This window comes from Oculina patagonica, chromosome 12, assembly GCF_052425735.1.
Source record: "Oculina patagonica isolate OP01 chromosome 12, crgOcupat, whole genome shotgun sequence".
In the NCBI taxonomy this organism is placed as follows: Eukaryota; Metazoa; Cnidaria; class Anthozoa; order Scleractinia; family Oculinidae; genus Oculina; species Oculina patagonica.
In genome coordinates, this window is record NC_135769.1 from 148,227 (window position 1) to 166,394 (window position 18,168).

The 18,168-nt window shown below is 40.2% G+C and overlaps 2 protein-coding genes across 3 annotated transcripts; one reads left to right on the forward strand and one right to left on the reverse strand.

Annotated features, from left to right (window-relative positions):
• Window positions 1-3,027: 3,027 nt before the first annotated feature.
• LOC144631455 (E3 ubiquitin-protein ligase TRIM71-like) lies at window positions 3,028-9,013 on the reverse strand. Its single transcript, XM_078489884.1, has 4 exons — window positions 8,410-9,013; window positions 6,507-6,727; window positions 5,135-6,071; window positions 3,028-4,781 (listed from the first exon to the last, which is right to left on the reverse strand). Exons 1-4 carry the CDS (start codon window positions 8,975-8,977, stop codon window positions 4,255-4,257), a joined length of 2,253 nt encoding a protein of 750 aa, XP_078346010.1. The 5' UTR covers window positions 8,978-9,013; the 3' UTR covers window positions 3,028-4,254.
• A 1,505-nt stretch (window positions 9,014-10,518) lies between these two features.
• LOC144631454 (E3 ubiquitin-protein ligase TRIM45-like) lies at window positions 10,519-17,597 on the forward strand. Of its 2 annotated transcripts, none has more exons than XM_078489882.1 (9): window positions 10,519-10,937; window positions 12,249-12,585; window positions 12,705-13,037; window positions 13,180-13,398; window positions 13,810-13,999; window positions 14,139-14,317; window positions 14,620-14,778; window positions 14,939-15,079; window positions 15,259-17,597. In XM_078489882.1, the coding sequence occupies exons 1-9, from the start codon at window positions 10,801-10,803 to the stop codon at window positions 15,832-15,834; spliced, it is 2,271 nt and encodes a 756-aa protein (XP_078346008.1). In that variant the 5' UTR covers window positions 10,519-10,800; the 3' UTR covers window positions 15,835-17,597. The 2 variants fall into 2 exon arrangements, with proteins under 2 accessions (XP_078346008.1, XP_078346009.1); XM_078489883.1 differs by having other exon boundaries at window positions 10,537-10,937; window positions 13,180-13,365.
• Window positions 17,598-18,168: the final 571 nt, after the last annotated feature.

The window sequence follows — 18,168 nt, forward strand, 5'->3', positions numbered from 1 at the left end:
AGAAGTCATACTAAAATGCCCTCACTGCAGCACAGTCTGCGAGTCGCCAAGTGAAGTTGTTATTCATATTCGCGAGAAGCACCTAGACGAGATTACAGAAGGGCGTTTGCAGTACAGAAGCCTAAGTGGTCCTTTGCACTGTACTGGCAAAGAATCAAACTCTGGATCTTCTTCTAGCAATAGTTTTATGTCGTCGAACAACCAAGAAACTTCTTTAAAAAGTATTCAGTGTTCTTCCTGTGGTACGACATTCGGTTGCAAATGGTCTTTGAAGCGACATCTTTCTCGATTCCCCCATTGTCGGGAGAGGTAAACTATTTTTTTATGGAGTTGATTGATTAACTGTTTATTTGATTATTTGCAAACTTATTTTCTTTATATTACTGAAAATACTGGAACCAGTATTAGAATCAGTAGAAGACATATAAAAAAGTTTTTAAGCCGATCTGATTTTTCTTGTCAACATTTTCCGTAACATCTGTTCATTTTCTTTACTTACTTGTTAGTATATATTACGCTTTTATAGAGTGTTAGCTTGTATGCGCCTGTTTTTTATTAGAAATAGCGAATTCAAATTTGCTCAAGTACCACATAAAGCAGTTTTTATCAGCCTGAAAAAACTCTTCTTTCAATTTCTGAGAAAGATATGAATGGATTGTTCACTACAACAACAACTTTCATATTTTAATTCGGCAATTAAAAACGGTGAAGCAATATTGCTTGGGAGTAGCAAGACGCAAAAAAACCGGCAAACTGAATTCATCATGGGGTAAGGGTGTGGTTACTAATATGATGGAAATATGGGGCGAGGATGATGTGTGTTGGTGCTGGTTACTACAGATTGCGCGATTATGAATGGGAAACCTGAACCAAAATGTAACCAAGGCGTTAACAGTAAAGTACATTTAACATTTTATGGCAATGTTATAACCTTTTTAGTTGAATCATTCAATGCTTCAAGTTTTGAGGGAACATCACAGTCTCCGTATCTAGTCTAAGTCACAGCAGTTCAACTTAAACAATTAAAAGCGCCTTGATGTCAGTAGAAACTAAGCTGTTATTCTTATTTTCAAAGGTACCCACCAGAAGATGACCCCTATGTCTCTGATAGAGGATTTAAATGTCCTTTGTGTAAAACAGGCTTCACCAGGAAAGACAATTTGACAAGACATATAGAACGCATACATCAGAGACCCCATCGATGTCGACACTGCCGCGAGAGGTTTTCGACGAAAGGTGATCTTGAACTTCACTTACCGGTTCATAACAAGAATTGTCCATACTGCAGCGACGTTTTTACTTTGAAAAATAATCTTCTAAAGCACATTCTACATATTCATGACGACGAAGATCTGACTGAACTCGTACGTGATGAATCTAAAGGTAACGGTCATCTTATTGTTTATAGTAGCTAGTTTTTGCTTACTTCGATTCGCCTATACAGTGCCAAATGATTTGTCACTGTTTCCAGTGACGATCCTGTTACAGTGTGTTATAATTTAAAGGAAAGGTATGGGCAGCGTATGTGTAGTACTGTTTGATGTACAATATTGTAAAACAATTGCAAGGGCTCTTTTTGATTTCCAGGGAGTTGGGCGCGCTGATTAGAAGTCTTTATTGTTTCATAAATTTGTTAAGCATCTTCAACAAAACGTTTGACTATCAAATTTAATTGACGGAATACGTTTTAATTTAGACTGCAGTTTTGTGCAGCAACATAACGCTTCTTTTGGAAGAAACTGTAAAACTAATTACGAACTGTAAACTAATTAAAAGGACGAAGATCCCCTTCGCTCCCCAAAAATAAATAAATAATTAAATAAAATCATGTTCCCTCGTCTAATTCTTAGGTTCAACATCAGAAGAAGTTCCTTGTAGTTTTACTCAAACAGAGCTTGATACTGTAAAGAGCATGTTAGTCATGTTGGAAGATGGGGCCAACACTGCTGCTACGCTTAAAAAGAAACCAAACAGAAAGGGAAGAAGCTGCTGGATTTGCCAGAAGATACTTTACAGTGCCAAGGCACTGACAAGGCACATTCAGGCGCACACAGGTGAGAAGACCTTTCCTTGTGACCACTGTGACAGGTATTTTGCGAATGAAGAGGAGCAACAAAACCATTTACGATTTCTGAACCTTGAAAGGCGCTTTAAGTGCGACCAGTGTGGAAAGGCTTTCAAGCGGAAGTGCCTTCTTAATATCCATCTGATTCGTCATGGAAGCGAAAGGCCTTTTCAGTGTCCACACTGTCCTAAATCGTACAAGTTTAACACGAAACTACAAGAGCATCTTCGCGTTCACACTGGAGAGAAGCCGTACAACTGCCGGCATTGCGATGAGGTGTTTGCCCTTTTAAGGCATCGGGCGCAGCATGAGTTAGTGAAACATGATGTTGGTAGAAAAGAGTATAAGTGCGAACATTGCCCAGAAACCTTCACTTCACGTCACCGGCGCTGGATTCACTCTAAGTCACACGCGGAGAAAGTTCTTCGATGCGATCTGTGTCCGTATGTTTCATTATTCACACATAGAATGGCCCAACACAAACGCACGCATACCAATGAAAAGCCATACAGCTGTGACCAATGCTCGAGACGGTTTACCCAGCTAGGTCGCTTGCAGATACACATGCGTTCTCACACTGGAGAGAAACCATACGCTTGTGACAATTGCGATAAAGCGTTTGTTGATAGTTACAGTTTAAAAAGACATATCCGAACCCACACTGGAGAAAAACCCTACAAGTGTAACTATTGCAGTAAGAGTTTTGCTCAAGGATGTCAGCAGCAGTTCCACGAGAGGACGCACACAGGTGAAAAACCATACGAGTGCTCTCAGTGTGGAAAGAAGTTCACCCGTCGGCAGGAACTTAACAAGCACTTGGAGACGCACAAGAGGGCAAAACAGCCACCAAAAAAGAAAAGGAAAGTACTCTCTAGAAATTCCAAAACATCGAAGTAAAGTTCAACCTCTCACTTGTCTTCATTGTCGGAATCATAACAATTCAATGCGAAAGGTAGACAAAAGGAATTTAAGAATATAACGATACTTTTATTGTATTTCCTTGCCGTGGGTTCTTTACCTTTTTCACCACTAGGTAACATGTTTATTTATATGCTTTGTTAAACTATCTATAACTGCGACAAAGCTTTTATTTTTTCATCTTTTACATGTAAACATTTTGTATCATTTTACAAATTAACAGGTTTAGTCTACGTACAAAGCTCGTGCTTACGTTATCTACATGTAAGTTTAAATTATAAGGTAGTCTCACATGTTAGTTAATTTGTGTGATTGTCAGCAACATCATTTGTTGATCCAGTAGTTGGCAGTATGAAACAATACATCGGTAATATTTCAGTAAAATATATAATGAACCATATACGTGTGCAAGAACTCGCGCACAAGGAAATAACGTAATTTTCTGCCATGCTAAAATGTTGTTAATTATACTTAGTTACCGATCCTTATCGGCTCGATTACGCCATGTCACGTTTTTCTCTCCAAATTCTCAATGTAATAATGCACGGTTCGTAACTGCAGCGAATGATCCTGAGATTTCTTATTTATATATGATTGGACGAGAAGTCGGCGTCTACGTTCTGCTTGGCTGCAGTGCTCGAGAATGATTTCTGGTAAACTATATAAGTAATTATTTAGCCAAACATTTTTTACGTGTGTTTTTCTGTTCAAATGGAAAAAATGCGTTCAGTTGTCAGCGAGAATGTATTTATATATGATTACCCTACAAGTTCCTCGTGGCGTCTTGCGCAGTTACTTATCTTTCTGGCAAGGTATACAGAAGCCAGACAAAAGTGTTAAGAATTTTGTTTCTTGTACGAGTTTGTACTTCCTCTTGATATATTGTAATGTAAGTATTAGCTGCTACACCACGCCTTACACTATTCGTCAAATTATTAATGTAGTAAAACGTATGAAACATCTGTTTCCTTACCACCAATGGCTGTCGTTACTTTTGACCATTGGTCGCGCTAGTGCCTCCGGGATTGGTGGGGTCGACTATACAAAACTGCGGCAACGAAGCGAGAAAACTTAACAAGTCACGAGTGCTACAAGACTTATCCAAACGACCCCAGATATTCTTCCACACTAGCTTGTAACCCAGTGTCCCTTATCATGATCTGAGTTGAAATTACAGAACAATGGAGAATTTGCGCTGTGTGCGCAAGGTATAATGACTTTAGCAACGACTATTCTACAAGCAAACTTCGGCTCTTTTTTGTATTTAAAATTTAGAAGACTTGAATTCTGTGGTTATGCCTGTCTGCCACTATGACTCGCCCGTCCTTTGTCAAAGCAACACCCCCTGGGAACTTAAATTCTCCCTCCTCGTCACCTTCGCTGCCAAACGCGGTATAAAATTTCCCATCGGGTTGAAAGATCTGAACTCTGTGGTTCTGGAAATCGCCAACGATGATAAATCCCTCGGGATCCACTGCTATTCCCGCGGGACGATCAAGCTGCCCGTTTCCACTGCCTTTCGCGCCAAAACTTGATTCGAACTTGCCATTGCAATCAAACTTCACGATGCGGTTGTTCTCAGTATCGGTTACTAGGCAACCGTTGTCGTCTGTGGTTGCCACGTGGTTTGGACTATTCAGTTCGCCGTCCTCGTGGCCATGGGAACCAAACGTCATGATGTGCGTACCATCCATCTTAAATAGTTGTATTCTGTGGTTGTCTTTATCAGCCACAAGTAAGTTGCCATCTTTAGTCAGAGCCAGGCCAGCGGGATGGTTTAGTTTCCCGTCTTCAGATCCTAAAATTAATTCATAACGTTATTGGTATATATGTTGGCTTAAGTATAATCTGGCGAGTTTCCTGCCCTATTATTTACTCTTTGTCTTTATGTGCCTGCGCGATCCACGTGAAAAGAACTTAAAAGCGTGGGAAAGTGGTCTGATCGCGGTTAAGGTTGATTTAAATTCAATGCATGGTCTTTGGTCGTTTGAAAGAAAAAGCTGAAGAAAGCAATGCCGTATAGTAAACGGCAAAAACCATAACAGTGTTTGAAGCATGGGTATAATAGCCATTGGGATTCTTGCGTTCTAAAACCCACTTTAAAAGTTCATATAACAAACCAGCTAAGGTATAATATAATCACAAACTCACCTTTGGCTCCAAACTTGCCGATAAATTTCCCCTCCGGGCTAAACAGCTGCACACGATGGTTATCCCAGTCTGATACAACAATTATTCCATTGGCGTCCACTAAAATGCCGCACGGATTCTGAAACTGGCCATCTTTGCTTCCACGTGATCCAAAATCTTGCAGATGCTTTCCAAGCGCATCAAACTTCTGAACTCTACAGTTCACAAAGTCTGTTACGTAGATATTTCCTTCCTTGTCAGTGATTACGGAGCAAGGCTGCTTGAATTCTCCGCTCTTTGTTCCTTGAGAGCCAATCTTCATGAAAGTCGGTCCAACTTTTGTATAATCGATTCCCTCAACAACGTTGACACTGAAAGGGCTTCCTTCAATCTCTCGTCCTCTGATAGCCACGTGCAGAATGTGTTTACCATGCGTAACTGGAGTGTAACGCACTCTCATGCTGCCATCGATGTTGTTCGTGACTTTGTTTCCAAGGAAGAACCCCTCTGGTGCTTGAACTTTCACTTGCACCGGACATGCATGATCGCCTTCAACCGATGTATTGCCGAAGCGATCTTTCGTTTCTACGACGAATGAAGACTCCACTCCGACCTTCCCCGATTTCATTCCGAGCCCCCGAGCGTTGCATAAGGCGGCGAAGGTGACGCTTGACGCTACTCGGCCCATTGTGGTCGCCACGTTCTCCACAGCTTCCATGTCAAGGATGTAATCAATGACGTCGTTTTCTTCTGGCTCTTTGTAATCCAACATTATTGCGTTGAGTTCATCAAGGCGATCCAACATCAGCTGCCGGAGCTGGATAATCTCAACCTCGTTCCCATGCAGAACCACGTTCTCGACGAAGTCCCGCGAGCTTGTGTACTTGAAGAGTTCTGTCTCCAGTTGATTTTGTTGGTTGCGGAGTACAGCTTCCTTTTCTTGCTCCAAGGCGTCGACCTGATGAAAGAAGCAATGAACAAACTTCAATGCAGGCAACAAACACTTTTATTATTTGTGGACACACGAGGTTGGGGAAGGTTTGCAGACTACTTATTCACTTTATCACCAGCTAAGGCGTTTGCAATGTCACTAAGTTATCTCTTATCTATTCTGTCTCGCAAGTATACCAGAAGTGAGTGCGCCTCGGTTTGGGACGACCCACTGAAACGAAAACATTGGAGAGAGCAGGCAAGGTGCTACTCATAACTATCCGTGTTTCACAGAATATCATTCAGGTCGGTGACTCATAGAGGAATGGGGCTTAATTTCTAGCTCATATGATCTGATTGGCGAAAGCCGGATTTTCGTTAATAGTCTGGAAAAAGCGTTTGCTTTCCCTTTTTGAACAAGTCTGTGTTACACATATTAATGAAAAGTACTTAAATTACTTACCCTAGCCAACATTTCCTGTTTGCGTGAGACAATTCGCTTTACACATTCTTCAGCCGTGGAACATATTTCACTTTTGACAGCTTCTGCGCGTGCGCGCAACTTAGCAGCCATGGTCTTGACTTCGTGCACTGCATCTTGGACCGGTGGAATCTTCTCCTCAATGCAAAAGTTCAGGCGTTCATCAATAAGGATCTTCCGTTCTTCAAGAGCTTCTTTAAGACCTAAAGAAAATTTTCAAAGTATCGAGTGAGCAAATTTGGAATAACCACAGACAACAACCAATCACTCTATGCCCCTTGTGCACGTGACCAAGTCCGAAGAGATGGTTCTAATGCAATCTGAAAGTAGAATTTGCAATACGCGAAATGGGTATCAAGTCTTATAGTGTTGTAAAACCATAAACCATAAATCAGGTGTGTCCTACAGGGGGGGGGGGGGGGGTGGCAGTTGTTTAAAGGGTGGATGACGCTAAACCCCGAATAAATCTTTATCCAGTACAAAAGTATTGATAAAACAAACTAAGCTATCCACTAGACGTTATCAATTCTCTGAACAAACAGTCCCAGGTTGATTGTGGCCTTGTCCAGACGATTTTTTATCTGATTTTTTCAAAAATAAAGAAAGCAAACTTATCGTTTATTTGAGAAGCATTTGAATTAAAGTGTGCTTTAATCGTATGAGATGAACTCGCATCAGCGAAGGTCTTCGATTCGGATTTAACCCGCGATCAGGCGTTATTTTTCTCGCGGCGGTGTAGTCGCCTTCCCTCTGCCGCGAAAAAAAAGAAAGCCTGATCGCAGGTTAATTCGGATTTAGTGTCCGGTCTAGTGACTTCAATAAGTATATCTTGACAGAAAAGCTGTTCCCTCTTTTGACTGCTTGTTTTAATAGTTTGTCAGATTTTGAACCAGCTTCTTAATAAACTGAAATCCAAGTATATTTTTTAGAGTCATGAGACAGATTATATTTCATTTCTCTTTAATTTTATTTGAAAATGAGGACCTTCTTAGAAAAGGAAAATTTGGAAAATTCGTCCGGTTTCACCTGTTTTCTTCAGTTCTATCTGACCACAAGTTCCAATTGCTGGTGTTCTTTTGATCAAAGCGTAGCTCTACTTTTCTAACCTGTTAGCGAATTGTTTGCAAGTATTCTACAATATTTTGACGAACAATACTAAAATGGTTTGCGATTTACAATAAATTTGCTAACGGGACTGTTTGTTTCAAGTTCTATTCTTACATTGTTGTATTTAAACCGTCAAAGAAGAGTCTTTGAAAGGCGCTTGAAAAATTAGTGATTTGGGTTCATTTTGCCTGGTAAAAATTCCTTCTCTATTGTTTTGATAGAAAAAAAAATAATCTTGATTATCAAGATAAAGATATGGACATATCTTTTAAATAATTTTACCTGACTAGAAAAGTATCTACAAATGTCGTTTCGTACTCAATAGTCTGGTAGAAAGTTTTAGAGGCTCTGGTTATAGATTGTTGACTCGCAGTGTTTGACATTGTCGACAGCAAAAAAAATTCCCGCGATAATTTTTGCATTTGTCGCTTTCGTGACTTACAATACACGATTAGTTAAAAAGAAATTGGAGTTGCTATCAGCAACAAAATCACTCAGCAAGCCACCATTGACAACCACAAATTGAACAATTTCATGGTCCTCCATAACAAAAGGAGAAAATTGTACTTTAACAATGCTAAAGACTATTTTGATGTTTCCCTTCTAAGATCAAATTTTCGACATTGATAACAATGCAACTCCCATTCTCAGACTTCTATTCTTCCATTCTGTTCTACCACTTAAAGAAAATCTCACAAAACCATCACCAATATCTATCTACCAATACCTGTAGTGACAAAGCTACTAGCAAATGACAGATCGTGGTGTATTTACTAACCTGCGTACTTATGCCCTCGATGATCAAGAATTGTGCATTCTCGGCAGATCAGGCAGTCGCACGGCACACAGTAGAACATGAACATCTCATCAACATGCTGCTCACAGAATGAAGGACGATGCAGCGTCTGTTTGTCAGCCTGCAGCGTGTCAAGCGACAGGATGCGGTGGTCCTTGGTGACTCGTATTCGTCGGTGAGCCAAAACGCAGTTCGAGCACAGAAACTCGGCGCACTCCAGACATCGGGACGTCGCCGCTGCTTCGTCCTCGCAGTTTGTGCAATGAAGAGTATACTCTTTGCTTGATTTGACGGACAAATGATCCAGTGCGTTTGTCAGAAGGAAGTTGCTTGGGAGAATGTGGGCTCCCTCCGACGGAATCGGAGTCAGTTTTCGACAGAGGGGACAAACGATCGAGTTGGTTCCCGCGCCGATCACATCGTAACTCTCGAGGCACTTGCGGCAAAACGAGTGAAGACATTTCAAGATCTTTGGGTTGTTGAAGATGTTCTTGCAGATTGGGCATTCTAGCGATTGAGGTGAATATTTCTCATCTTTCACTGTTGCCATTGTTTGTGGGAGTGAGTTGGGCGACGCAAGCCTTGCTCCCGGACTGAATAGAATAATTTTTTAATCAGACCCTTTCCGCTTCACGCTCCGCGCGCTTGACTTCTTGCGCGGTGAGGTAATCTTATGAATCATTGATTTGCGTGTTTGACAACAATCTCGTTAATTGAATTATCTTTGAGAGGATTTCACTTAAAGATGAGAAAATTAGAAATTGTGCGATTTGCAGCGTAGCACAAGATTTCCTGATTGAGGCGTCCATGGAGTAACTTTCCAATTTCTCCAGTTTATTTTCGCTAACTCAGGGCGTGGATTTCTTTTTATGCATGAGCAGTTCACTCGATCATGACCTAATCCTTTCCACATATTCAGCTAGAGTAGTTTTTATATCTTTCCCCTGCTGTTTCTTTTCGTCTGACAGTTTGCTCAATAAGTTCATTGCGCCTTTGACGCAGCTTTGTATATATATATATTCAAGAGACTGTTGGTTTTCCAAAAGCAATAGAGCGTGTTAATATCATCTTAGAGGGGGTTTGCCGGTACCGGCTTTTGTGTTTTGTTTAAACTAAAAACAAGGAAAGTTGGAAATAAGTTGAAAATTTTATATTCGAGCGCACGTTAGCACTCCAGAGCGCGTGTTGTGTTCCCAATGAACAGAAATTTTTATAGCAGCAGTTTATAAGTTACGAGGAGATATTAGAAAAACCTCGCCTAAAATCATGAGTTTACACCTTAAAATAACCCAAAGTGTCAAAAATAAGGGCGCAGACAGCTAAGTGTTAAATTTATTGAGCCCGTGGTTTGTGTCAGTGGAGTTGCTAGGCAACATATCTTTCGGCGTCATTTTGAAGAAAGAACAATAAAGCTGTTATTATTTCAGTTATATTGAGTTTTGACAGAGAAGTTTACTTAATGAGTATTGGATATAGACAGGGAAAGTTGCGCTTTATACTCCTCGCCGTTGGTTACAAAGCAGTTTTTTTTTATCAAGCTGTTATTGGTCAAGGAATGAAAGGCTCCTTCTGCCAGTTTGAAAATGAAAGGCTCCTTCTGCCAGTTTTGGCGGGAAAGCAATTCTCAGCGCTGCCTAAGTTGCTAGGTTACTCGCGCGCTTTTCGCATTCCACATGGGTGGTCACCCATGTTTTTGTGATCAAGCTGTTATTGGTCAGAAAGTGTATAAGGCACCTGAAGAGTTGGCGGTAGCATCGTTTATGGCTCAGTGAGCATGGCGTTCAAAAGATTATCAAACATTTATTGCCCTTCCCCGGAATTAGTCAAAACTTTTACTGTTAATACGCTTTTTTCACTCCCTGAGACAGGATAATAAGACTTTTTTTAAAAATGAAACACTTCACTAAGTTAAGGGATATCTAAAATATTGGTTCTGATTCTTCAAATAATCTTTCATAATTCTATTTTACGCTTTAGTAGCAACATTACACACGTGCATGTCAGCAGGGAGTTAGTACATCCTTTATCTCGGGAGGATTTTGAAAGCAGTTTGAAGATCTCTGATTGATACTTTTTCTCATCCGGTGCAAGCCACGAACTCGAAAGTCACTGTTTAGTTTTACACAAAAAAATCACTTTAAAGTTTATTTTCTTCTTTCACTTACATAAATCAAAAACAAGTCTACTCCTAGGAACCCATTACATCACACATCATCGCTCAGCCAATCAGAACGCCGGGCAACACATGAAATCAACCTGCTAAGTTCTTTGACGACTCTACAGGCTTCTTGGCAAGCGGAATATTGTAAGGACTTGCCAGTTTTTAGGGCTTTTTACTGCGTTTTGATGTAATTCTAGAGGAAAATCCCCACTATGGGATCCGTGCCGGTGAATAAGATCACCGATCACTACGAATTAACCTGTGGAATCTGCAGTGAGACATATAAGAACCCCAAGGTTTTACCCTGCCTTCATTCCTTTTGTCAAAACTGCCTGGACTCTAACATACGGTGAGAACTAATTCCTTGTATAGAGATATACCTTTTTGTGTATTTTACAAGAGAAATGATACCTTGCGATAGCTTTAAAAACAATTTCTAGACTTTTTATAGATTTGCCAAATTTGTCATTGCCATCGGTTTTCTATTTGAAAGTTGACTGTCAATTTAAACAGTTAATCATTTTCATATGAGATAAGCGATACAATGCTCTGCCCGATCGCCGACTCGTATAAATATCCAAGGTAAATAATGGTAATTAAGTTAAGGAAGAGTAGTATTTTAAACTTAATTTTGAATTGAAGGTAAAAGATCAAACGTTGTTTTGAATATTTAAAGATCAAAAGATTTCTGTGATCGAACTGGTACCAGGCGCGCAGTTCAAGTTTTATGCACAACAGGGAAACAAACCGAACAATCGCATAGTAGAATTCAATGCCAAAAACCCTTAATGTTTAGCTCAGTAACACTTAAACTTGAATCCTCCTCTTAATAACATTGTTAAGCGAGTTTTAATCGCTCTAAAGGAAACGTCAGCAGCGAAAAGGTAACAGACATGTCACGCCCATTTTACTATATTACGAGAGTAAACATCATCTTGAGAAATGCTTGTCACAAAATATAAAAAAAAAACTGTTTACCATCACCGCAGTTCACTATTGGCTTAATGTATACAATAACCAGTGAAGGCAAAGATACTAATGTCTGTTTTACAATTTCAAGGTAAGAAAATTTCGCGCGCAATTTGCAAACCACTCAAGCGCGCGTAAAACTGGATTTGCGCGGAATAATTTGGTTCAACATAGCTCAAAGTTATACATGTGAAACTTTGTAAGAGTGTGAGGCTTAAGACTATTTAAAGTCTTTTGGGATCAATTTTTATACTCTCTAACTGGAGAAGCTGGTGAAGGGAAAAGGCGCATGACGTAATGCTGAAGACCTTTTATTTAGTATTGCGTTCGTTCCACACCAGTGAGTTTCTTATAATTATGAAGCAATGAATTATTTCCAACCCGCTCAAAAGCTCTAGTTATTTTTATATTGTTTGTTAGTATTGTGGTACTCTTTGCTTTCATAAAGGGAACACAAACTACGCTGTAATCATAGTTACATTTCCTATAATTTGGCGTTTTTTGAGTGTAGTTGTACGTGCCAATTTATTAATAATGAAAATAAAGTAATTAATTTGAACGAATCAAACTATTGGAAACCCTGACAAATCCATGGAATGGTATCTGATTGGCTTAAACGTTGGGTAACTTATGAGATTGATCAACATTTTGCATTATTTTGTAACAAGCGTATTGCTTTTTTCACGTCTAGACCTCAAGACCGAACTCTTGTTTGCTCAAGATGTCAGCTGGTTGTGCCAGTTCCCGCCAAAGGCATCGAAGCGTTCCCGCTCAACTTCTTTATCAACAACATGTTGACAGTTTTAGCGGTTCAGAACCCAACTAAATGCACCAACTGCGAGGATAGTTCCCAGGCCACTGCGCGTTGTTTGGACTGCGTGGAGAACCTCTGTACAAACTGTGTGTTTGCTCATAAGAGAATTCGCCAGACCAAAGATCACAGGATCCTGTCGTTTGAAGAAATCCAGGCCAATGAAGTAAAAGACATCATTCGTTGCCACTCATTTTGCTCGGTGCATCCTCGAGAGGTATTTTGAAAGTTCATTGTGTTTCACTGAGACATCAGCGCACCAATAAAAAATATGAATTTTTTGATTGGTAATATTAGTTTCAGTTTGCATGATAATATTTATATTTAACAATTTAGGTTCTCAAGTACTTCTGTGAAACATGCGATGAAGCTATATGCCGCGACTGTGCCATCTACGAACACAGAGAACACATCTATGTGGATCTAAAAGAGGCGGTAAAGAAATACCGCTCATCCATCGCAGCCCTTCAAGACAGGACCAAGCGTAAGATACCAGTCCTTCGAGCAGCAGTCGAGGAGGTGCATGACGTCACGAAAGATTTAAGGGACAGGGTGGAGGTGGTACGTAACACAATTCAGAACACCATCCAGAATCACATCCGGGAGTTAGAGGAACAGGGACGAGAACTTATAGACCAGCTGGAAAGCATATCTAACTCCAAAGAGAAGGTGAGATACCGTTTATCGTCTGCATGGAGCTTACTCAAACACAGTAACTGGGAGCAAGCGACGCAAAGAACGTTAACCAATCGCAGTTGGTATGGGTTTTTCGCATGATGTAACAGTTAAGTGGGTTTACATTTTCTTTCAGGTTTTAACCACTCAACAAAAAATACTGGAACTCGATCTGTCCAACTTGTTGAGTAGCTGCGAGTTCACAGAGAATGTGCTCAGGTATGGAAACGAGGCTGAGATTATGTTGGTGAAGCCACAGATGGTCAGCAGACTTCAGAACCTTAATGATCACGAGTCACAGTGCGAACCAGAAGACAATGAGGTAATACGAAGGATCAGTCTTCACATCTCCACTGTATGTTTCCCTGTTTTGATCATAATTGGTCAATAATCAATTTATAATTATGCCTAAGCCTTTAGCAGACCACAAAATCTTCCTGTCAGGAACCTTACTTTACTATGAGGGTGCTTACTACACCACACTGTTTTTACGCCTCCGATTCGTCTTTTACGTTCCCAAATTGGAGACGCAACCACTATTTCTACAGTTATATGCCTCACACGTGACTAGTTTACAGAACTGAACAATCTCGCGAACATCTTTAGCTAAAAGACATGCTGTGATTCCTTCTTTTTCATATTTTACTTTTCAGTATCTCCCTTATTTGTCCTTGAACTTTAGTTTACTCGTTTGCTCTTTCCTTGTCAGTATATATTAAGTCCACATTGAAATTTAAAATTGATGTCATACACTCTCTGTCTCTAGGTCGTTGAGTTTTCTTCCAATGATGAGCAGCTTTCTAAAGTCATTGCCAAACTTGGTCAGGTGACCACTAGTTACGTGTTTCCCATGTTGTCAAGCGCAGAGGGACCTGGGCTGAGTCGAGCAAAGGTTGGACACAAGTCAACTTTCACAATTATTACAAAAGACAGAAATGGAGAGCCATGTACGACTGGTAAGTAGGAGATTACCGCAAAAAATATACGACGCAGTGGAAAATCTATCTCGTTTCGACTGAAATGCTCTTACTCTTGTTAAAAAGAAGATCCTTTTAAAAATTAAGTACGCGGTATCTCTTTCTTTACTTTCTGTAGGAGGAGACTTGGTGTCAGTCAAACTCCACCGTCCAAACGGTTCACCAATCACAGCTGACTTGGAAGACAATGATGACGGCACTTACACGGCTTCCTTTACCCCAGTCTCCAAGGGTGATCACCAGATCACGGTCCACGTGCGTGGTAAACCTATTCAAGGAAGTTCCTTTGATTTACAGGTTTAACCAAGTTTTATTTTTTCATTCCTTGCAATGTTGAGCTCGGGGGGGGGGGGGGGGGGGGGGGGGGGGGGGTATAGCTCTTTTTTCTGTGATGTGTCAACGTTTGCACTGGCTTTCTTTTTTTAGTAGCCATTTGAACGTGAAATTGCATACATAAATCCACAGTCATGCGAAATGACTTGACATCTGCTTGGATAAAATCTATTTTTTAGTTGATCACAACATCACAAATAAACTCTGTTGTGTTTTGAGCCAATCAAATTGTTATAAAATGTATATAATTATGTCTGTATTCTCAGGTGACTGCTGGTGTAGACTGTGCCAATATTGGTCCAATGATGTTGAAGTTCACACCAAACAGCAAAAATACCAACGACGACTACTACGAGCCTTGGGGAGTGGCTGCTGACCCTGATGGCCTGTTCGTGGTCTCAGATCATCACAATCACCGCCTTCAGGTTAGTTTGCCAATGTGGGACTATTACAGAAGAGGTTAAATGATCTCATATATAGTAAGGTTAAAAAAGGGAAAACCATTACATCAAAATTAGTTAGATTTATAGTTCAGATAAATAAGTATCTAGCTGATTGTGACTAATACTACAGATTTACCTGTAGGTTTATGACGCCAGTGGTCGCCTTCTGTACCAGTTTGGCACGCGGGGTAAAGCTGACGGTGAGATCTGGTACCCAGCTGGAGTGTGTGTGGGCAAAAGTGGCGATATTTACGTAGCAGATCACGGCAATCATAGAATTCAAGTAAGATAATCTGTTAAAGTTTAACAGTTCTTTGAAATAACATTGAGTGCAACCGTGCAGTATTTTAGCTTAGGCCACAGATTTCTATGGTTTCCCCACAGCCAATTAAATGCATTAAATACCGCCCAGCTTTTACATACTTCAGTTTTGTACAATAACCGTCCCTTTGTTCCCTGTAGGTGTTCACTCATGACGGACAGTTCCTACGAAAATTTGGTTCCAAAGGCAACAGTCTTGGACAACTTAAAGGTCCCTGTGGCCTCGCTCTGGACTCGGAAGGTCGGGTCATCGTCGCCGAGCGCGATAACCACCGAATACACATCTTCGACTCCGAAGGCCAGGCGATCATGCACTTCGGCGTGTACGGAGATGGTGAAGGAAAATTCAACTGCCCACGACATGTTGCTATTGACCAGGACGACAACATTTTAGTCTCAGATTCAGGGAATTGCCGACTGCAAAGGTTTGACAGGAAAGGACAGTTTATGGCAAAGATTGGAGAAAAGGGTAGCAAAAATGGTCAGTTCAGTTGCCCTGCTGGGATTGCTGTGGACTCTGAGGGACACATCGCGGTTGCAGACTTGAAGAACCTCAGCGTGCAGATATTTGACTCGGATGGTGTTTTTGTAAAGAAACTCGGTGACGCGGAGACAAAGAATACGAGTGTCTTTAGCAAGCCAACAGGTGTTGCTATATCAGGAAATGGAAATGTTCTTGTAGCGGACAGAGGAAATCATTGTGTTCAAATATTTTAATAGAATAGAAACACCTAAATAGTGTTTAAGCCTAAGGAGAGAATGGAGGCTGACTGGCACTTATCTATAAACAGTTAATTAGTAGGCCTGGCAATAATTTTCCTTGCTCAGCAAGGTTTATATGTTGGCACCCCGTTAGTGAGACCCTCTGACACTGAGAAGACCGTGACCTTAAAGAACTGGTAGCATATAACAGACTTCTTAGAGTTATTCCGATAATGCAATGCGCAAAAGTTTAGCAATCCAAATCATGCCCTTTAAACTTTATCTAGATCTAAACAGAGTTACTCTCCTAGGAGACAGATCAGGAATCAATTCGTTACTTTAGTACACGGTAGCTCCTTCGCGAGGAAATGCGTCGGAAATTTGTCAAGAAAGTCCAGGGGTAGAAAACGTGATGTGTGCCACACGTTATATTGATATTGCTTTTCGCCGTCTTAGTTCAAAAGAGACCTTTATTTCCTGTAGAAAAAAATTGGTTATATCGTTCAAGAATACTCAAAAATGAAGGTTGATAAAGATTTCAGCCATTGTGGGTTTTGGCTTTCTCGTGCGCATCCTTTACATACAGGTTTTATGACGTCACGCATTTTCTCGTTTTCCTCACAATAAAACTGAGCTGTTGGTTTCTGACTCCGACATAAAAAAATCAACAATGTTGATGTGTAGCAAAATTCAATACCCAAGATAACTGATATTTTTCTAATCCAATTGCCCCATTTCTTCGTCAAATGTTTAGTTAAGATTTCTATTTCTAACGAGTTAGCAGGAATTTGTTCCGAGAGTAGAAGTTCTTAGTTTTTTGAGGGCGTGACATGTTATGCTAATTTTCTCCAACGCAATAAAAATTAAATAAACAAATAAGTAGTAGGGAAAGAGACTTAGACAAGTAAAGTAATGTTTAACTTCCTTTTGTTTTACTTTTCAGCCGTTTTCGTTCACTAACTCTCCGGTTTAGATAAGTTAGTTTACCATGTTACCTGTTTCGTTTCTTGCTACCTTTCTAGTTTTGTTTGTAACCGCTGACATTTTCACCAACTGGAACACTAATAAAATAGAAGGGTATTCAGTAACAATAGTAAAATTGCGTTATATAGATATTTCTTAACATGTCGTAATTAAGATTATCCTCGGAGACCCATGGGCAGTTAGTGGGGTGAGGGAAACGCCAAACTGCGGGAAAAAAGTTTGGCATGGGAAATTTTGGAGCGATTGCTCCAACTTTTCTATGCCGAAATGTTTTCCCGCAGTTTGGCGTTTCCCTCACCCCCCCCCCCCCCCCCCCACTAACTGCCCATGGGTCTCCGAGGATGAATTGAAATTAGAGCAAAAGAGAGACTTATTGCAGTCTTAATTGAAATGTGATCCATGGCAAATGTAAATAGACTTATGTCAAGTAAACATCGTAAATGGAATGAAGTAAAGGTACATTATCACTTGTGAAAACTGATTTTGTTGATATCCTCTGCTGAATAAATAAACACCCAATATTTCATTTCTGTTACTAAAAAATATAAATTTCTTTCTCTACTGAAAAAAATCTTTGTATAACCATATGCTGCTTTGTAGCCTTTGTAGACCGTCACAGTACCGAAAGGAAGTAAACAGAATGTTGTTGTAGTTAAAATTTATGTTTGGTATAAAACGTTTCAAACCAGTTTGCTTCTTATTAAATTCCTTTTGTTTCAGATTAGTTATTAAGACAATGAAAAATAAAGATCAAATTGGTTTGACAAATTTTAAATCTAAGATGATTTTTTTACCACAACTGACTGAAGACGGTGCACGCAACGAAGACGAAAAGAACACGAACAGAAAAAGAAAACTGGCTCCCCTTCCCCCTCCCCCATATCCCCCCCTCTTAAAAATCACGATGCGCTTTTTCATCATCCTCTTTCTCGTCTTCTGCAAGCATGTTTTTTTTTGTTGCCTGTCGGACCGACGCGGGCTCCGCGTTGTCGTATGTTCATCACCGCAGTTTGCGTGTTTTTTCAGTTTAAGGGCTACGACAGCCAAAGTACCAGAGTATTTAAAAAAAAAGCTTGCGGTCGACGTTTTCAGTTTTATGCATTTACCGCACTGGTCTTACCCGCTACTTTAAGTCAATTTCACCGAAAAATGAATGGAATAGTGAATAATGGAATTCTGAAAACTACTGTACACGCAGTTTCTCAAGCAGCTCCGTCAATCAAAATTGATCACTTAAATATTTTGCCTCGTACTTTGCTAAGGCTTACATTAATCAAGTTTTACGAAAATAAGCTGGCAGTAGTTCTCAGATTCGCCAAATTTGCGAGGGTGACCGCTTGTGTGGGGTACTCCGGATTAGACAGT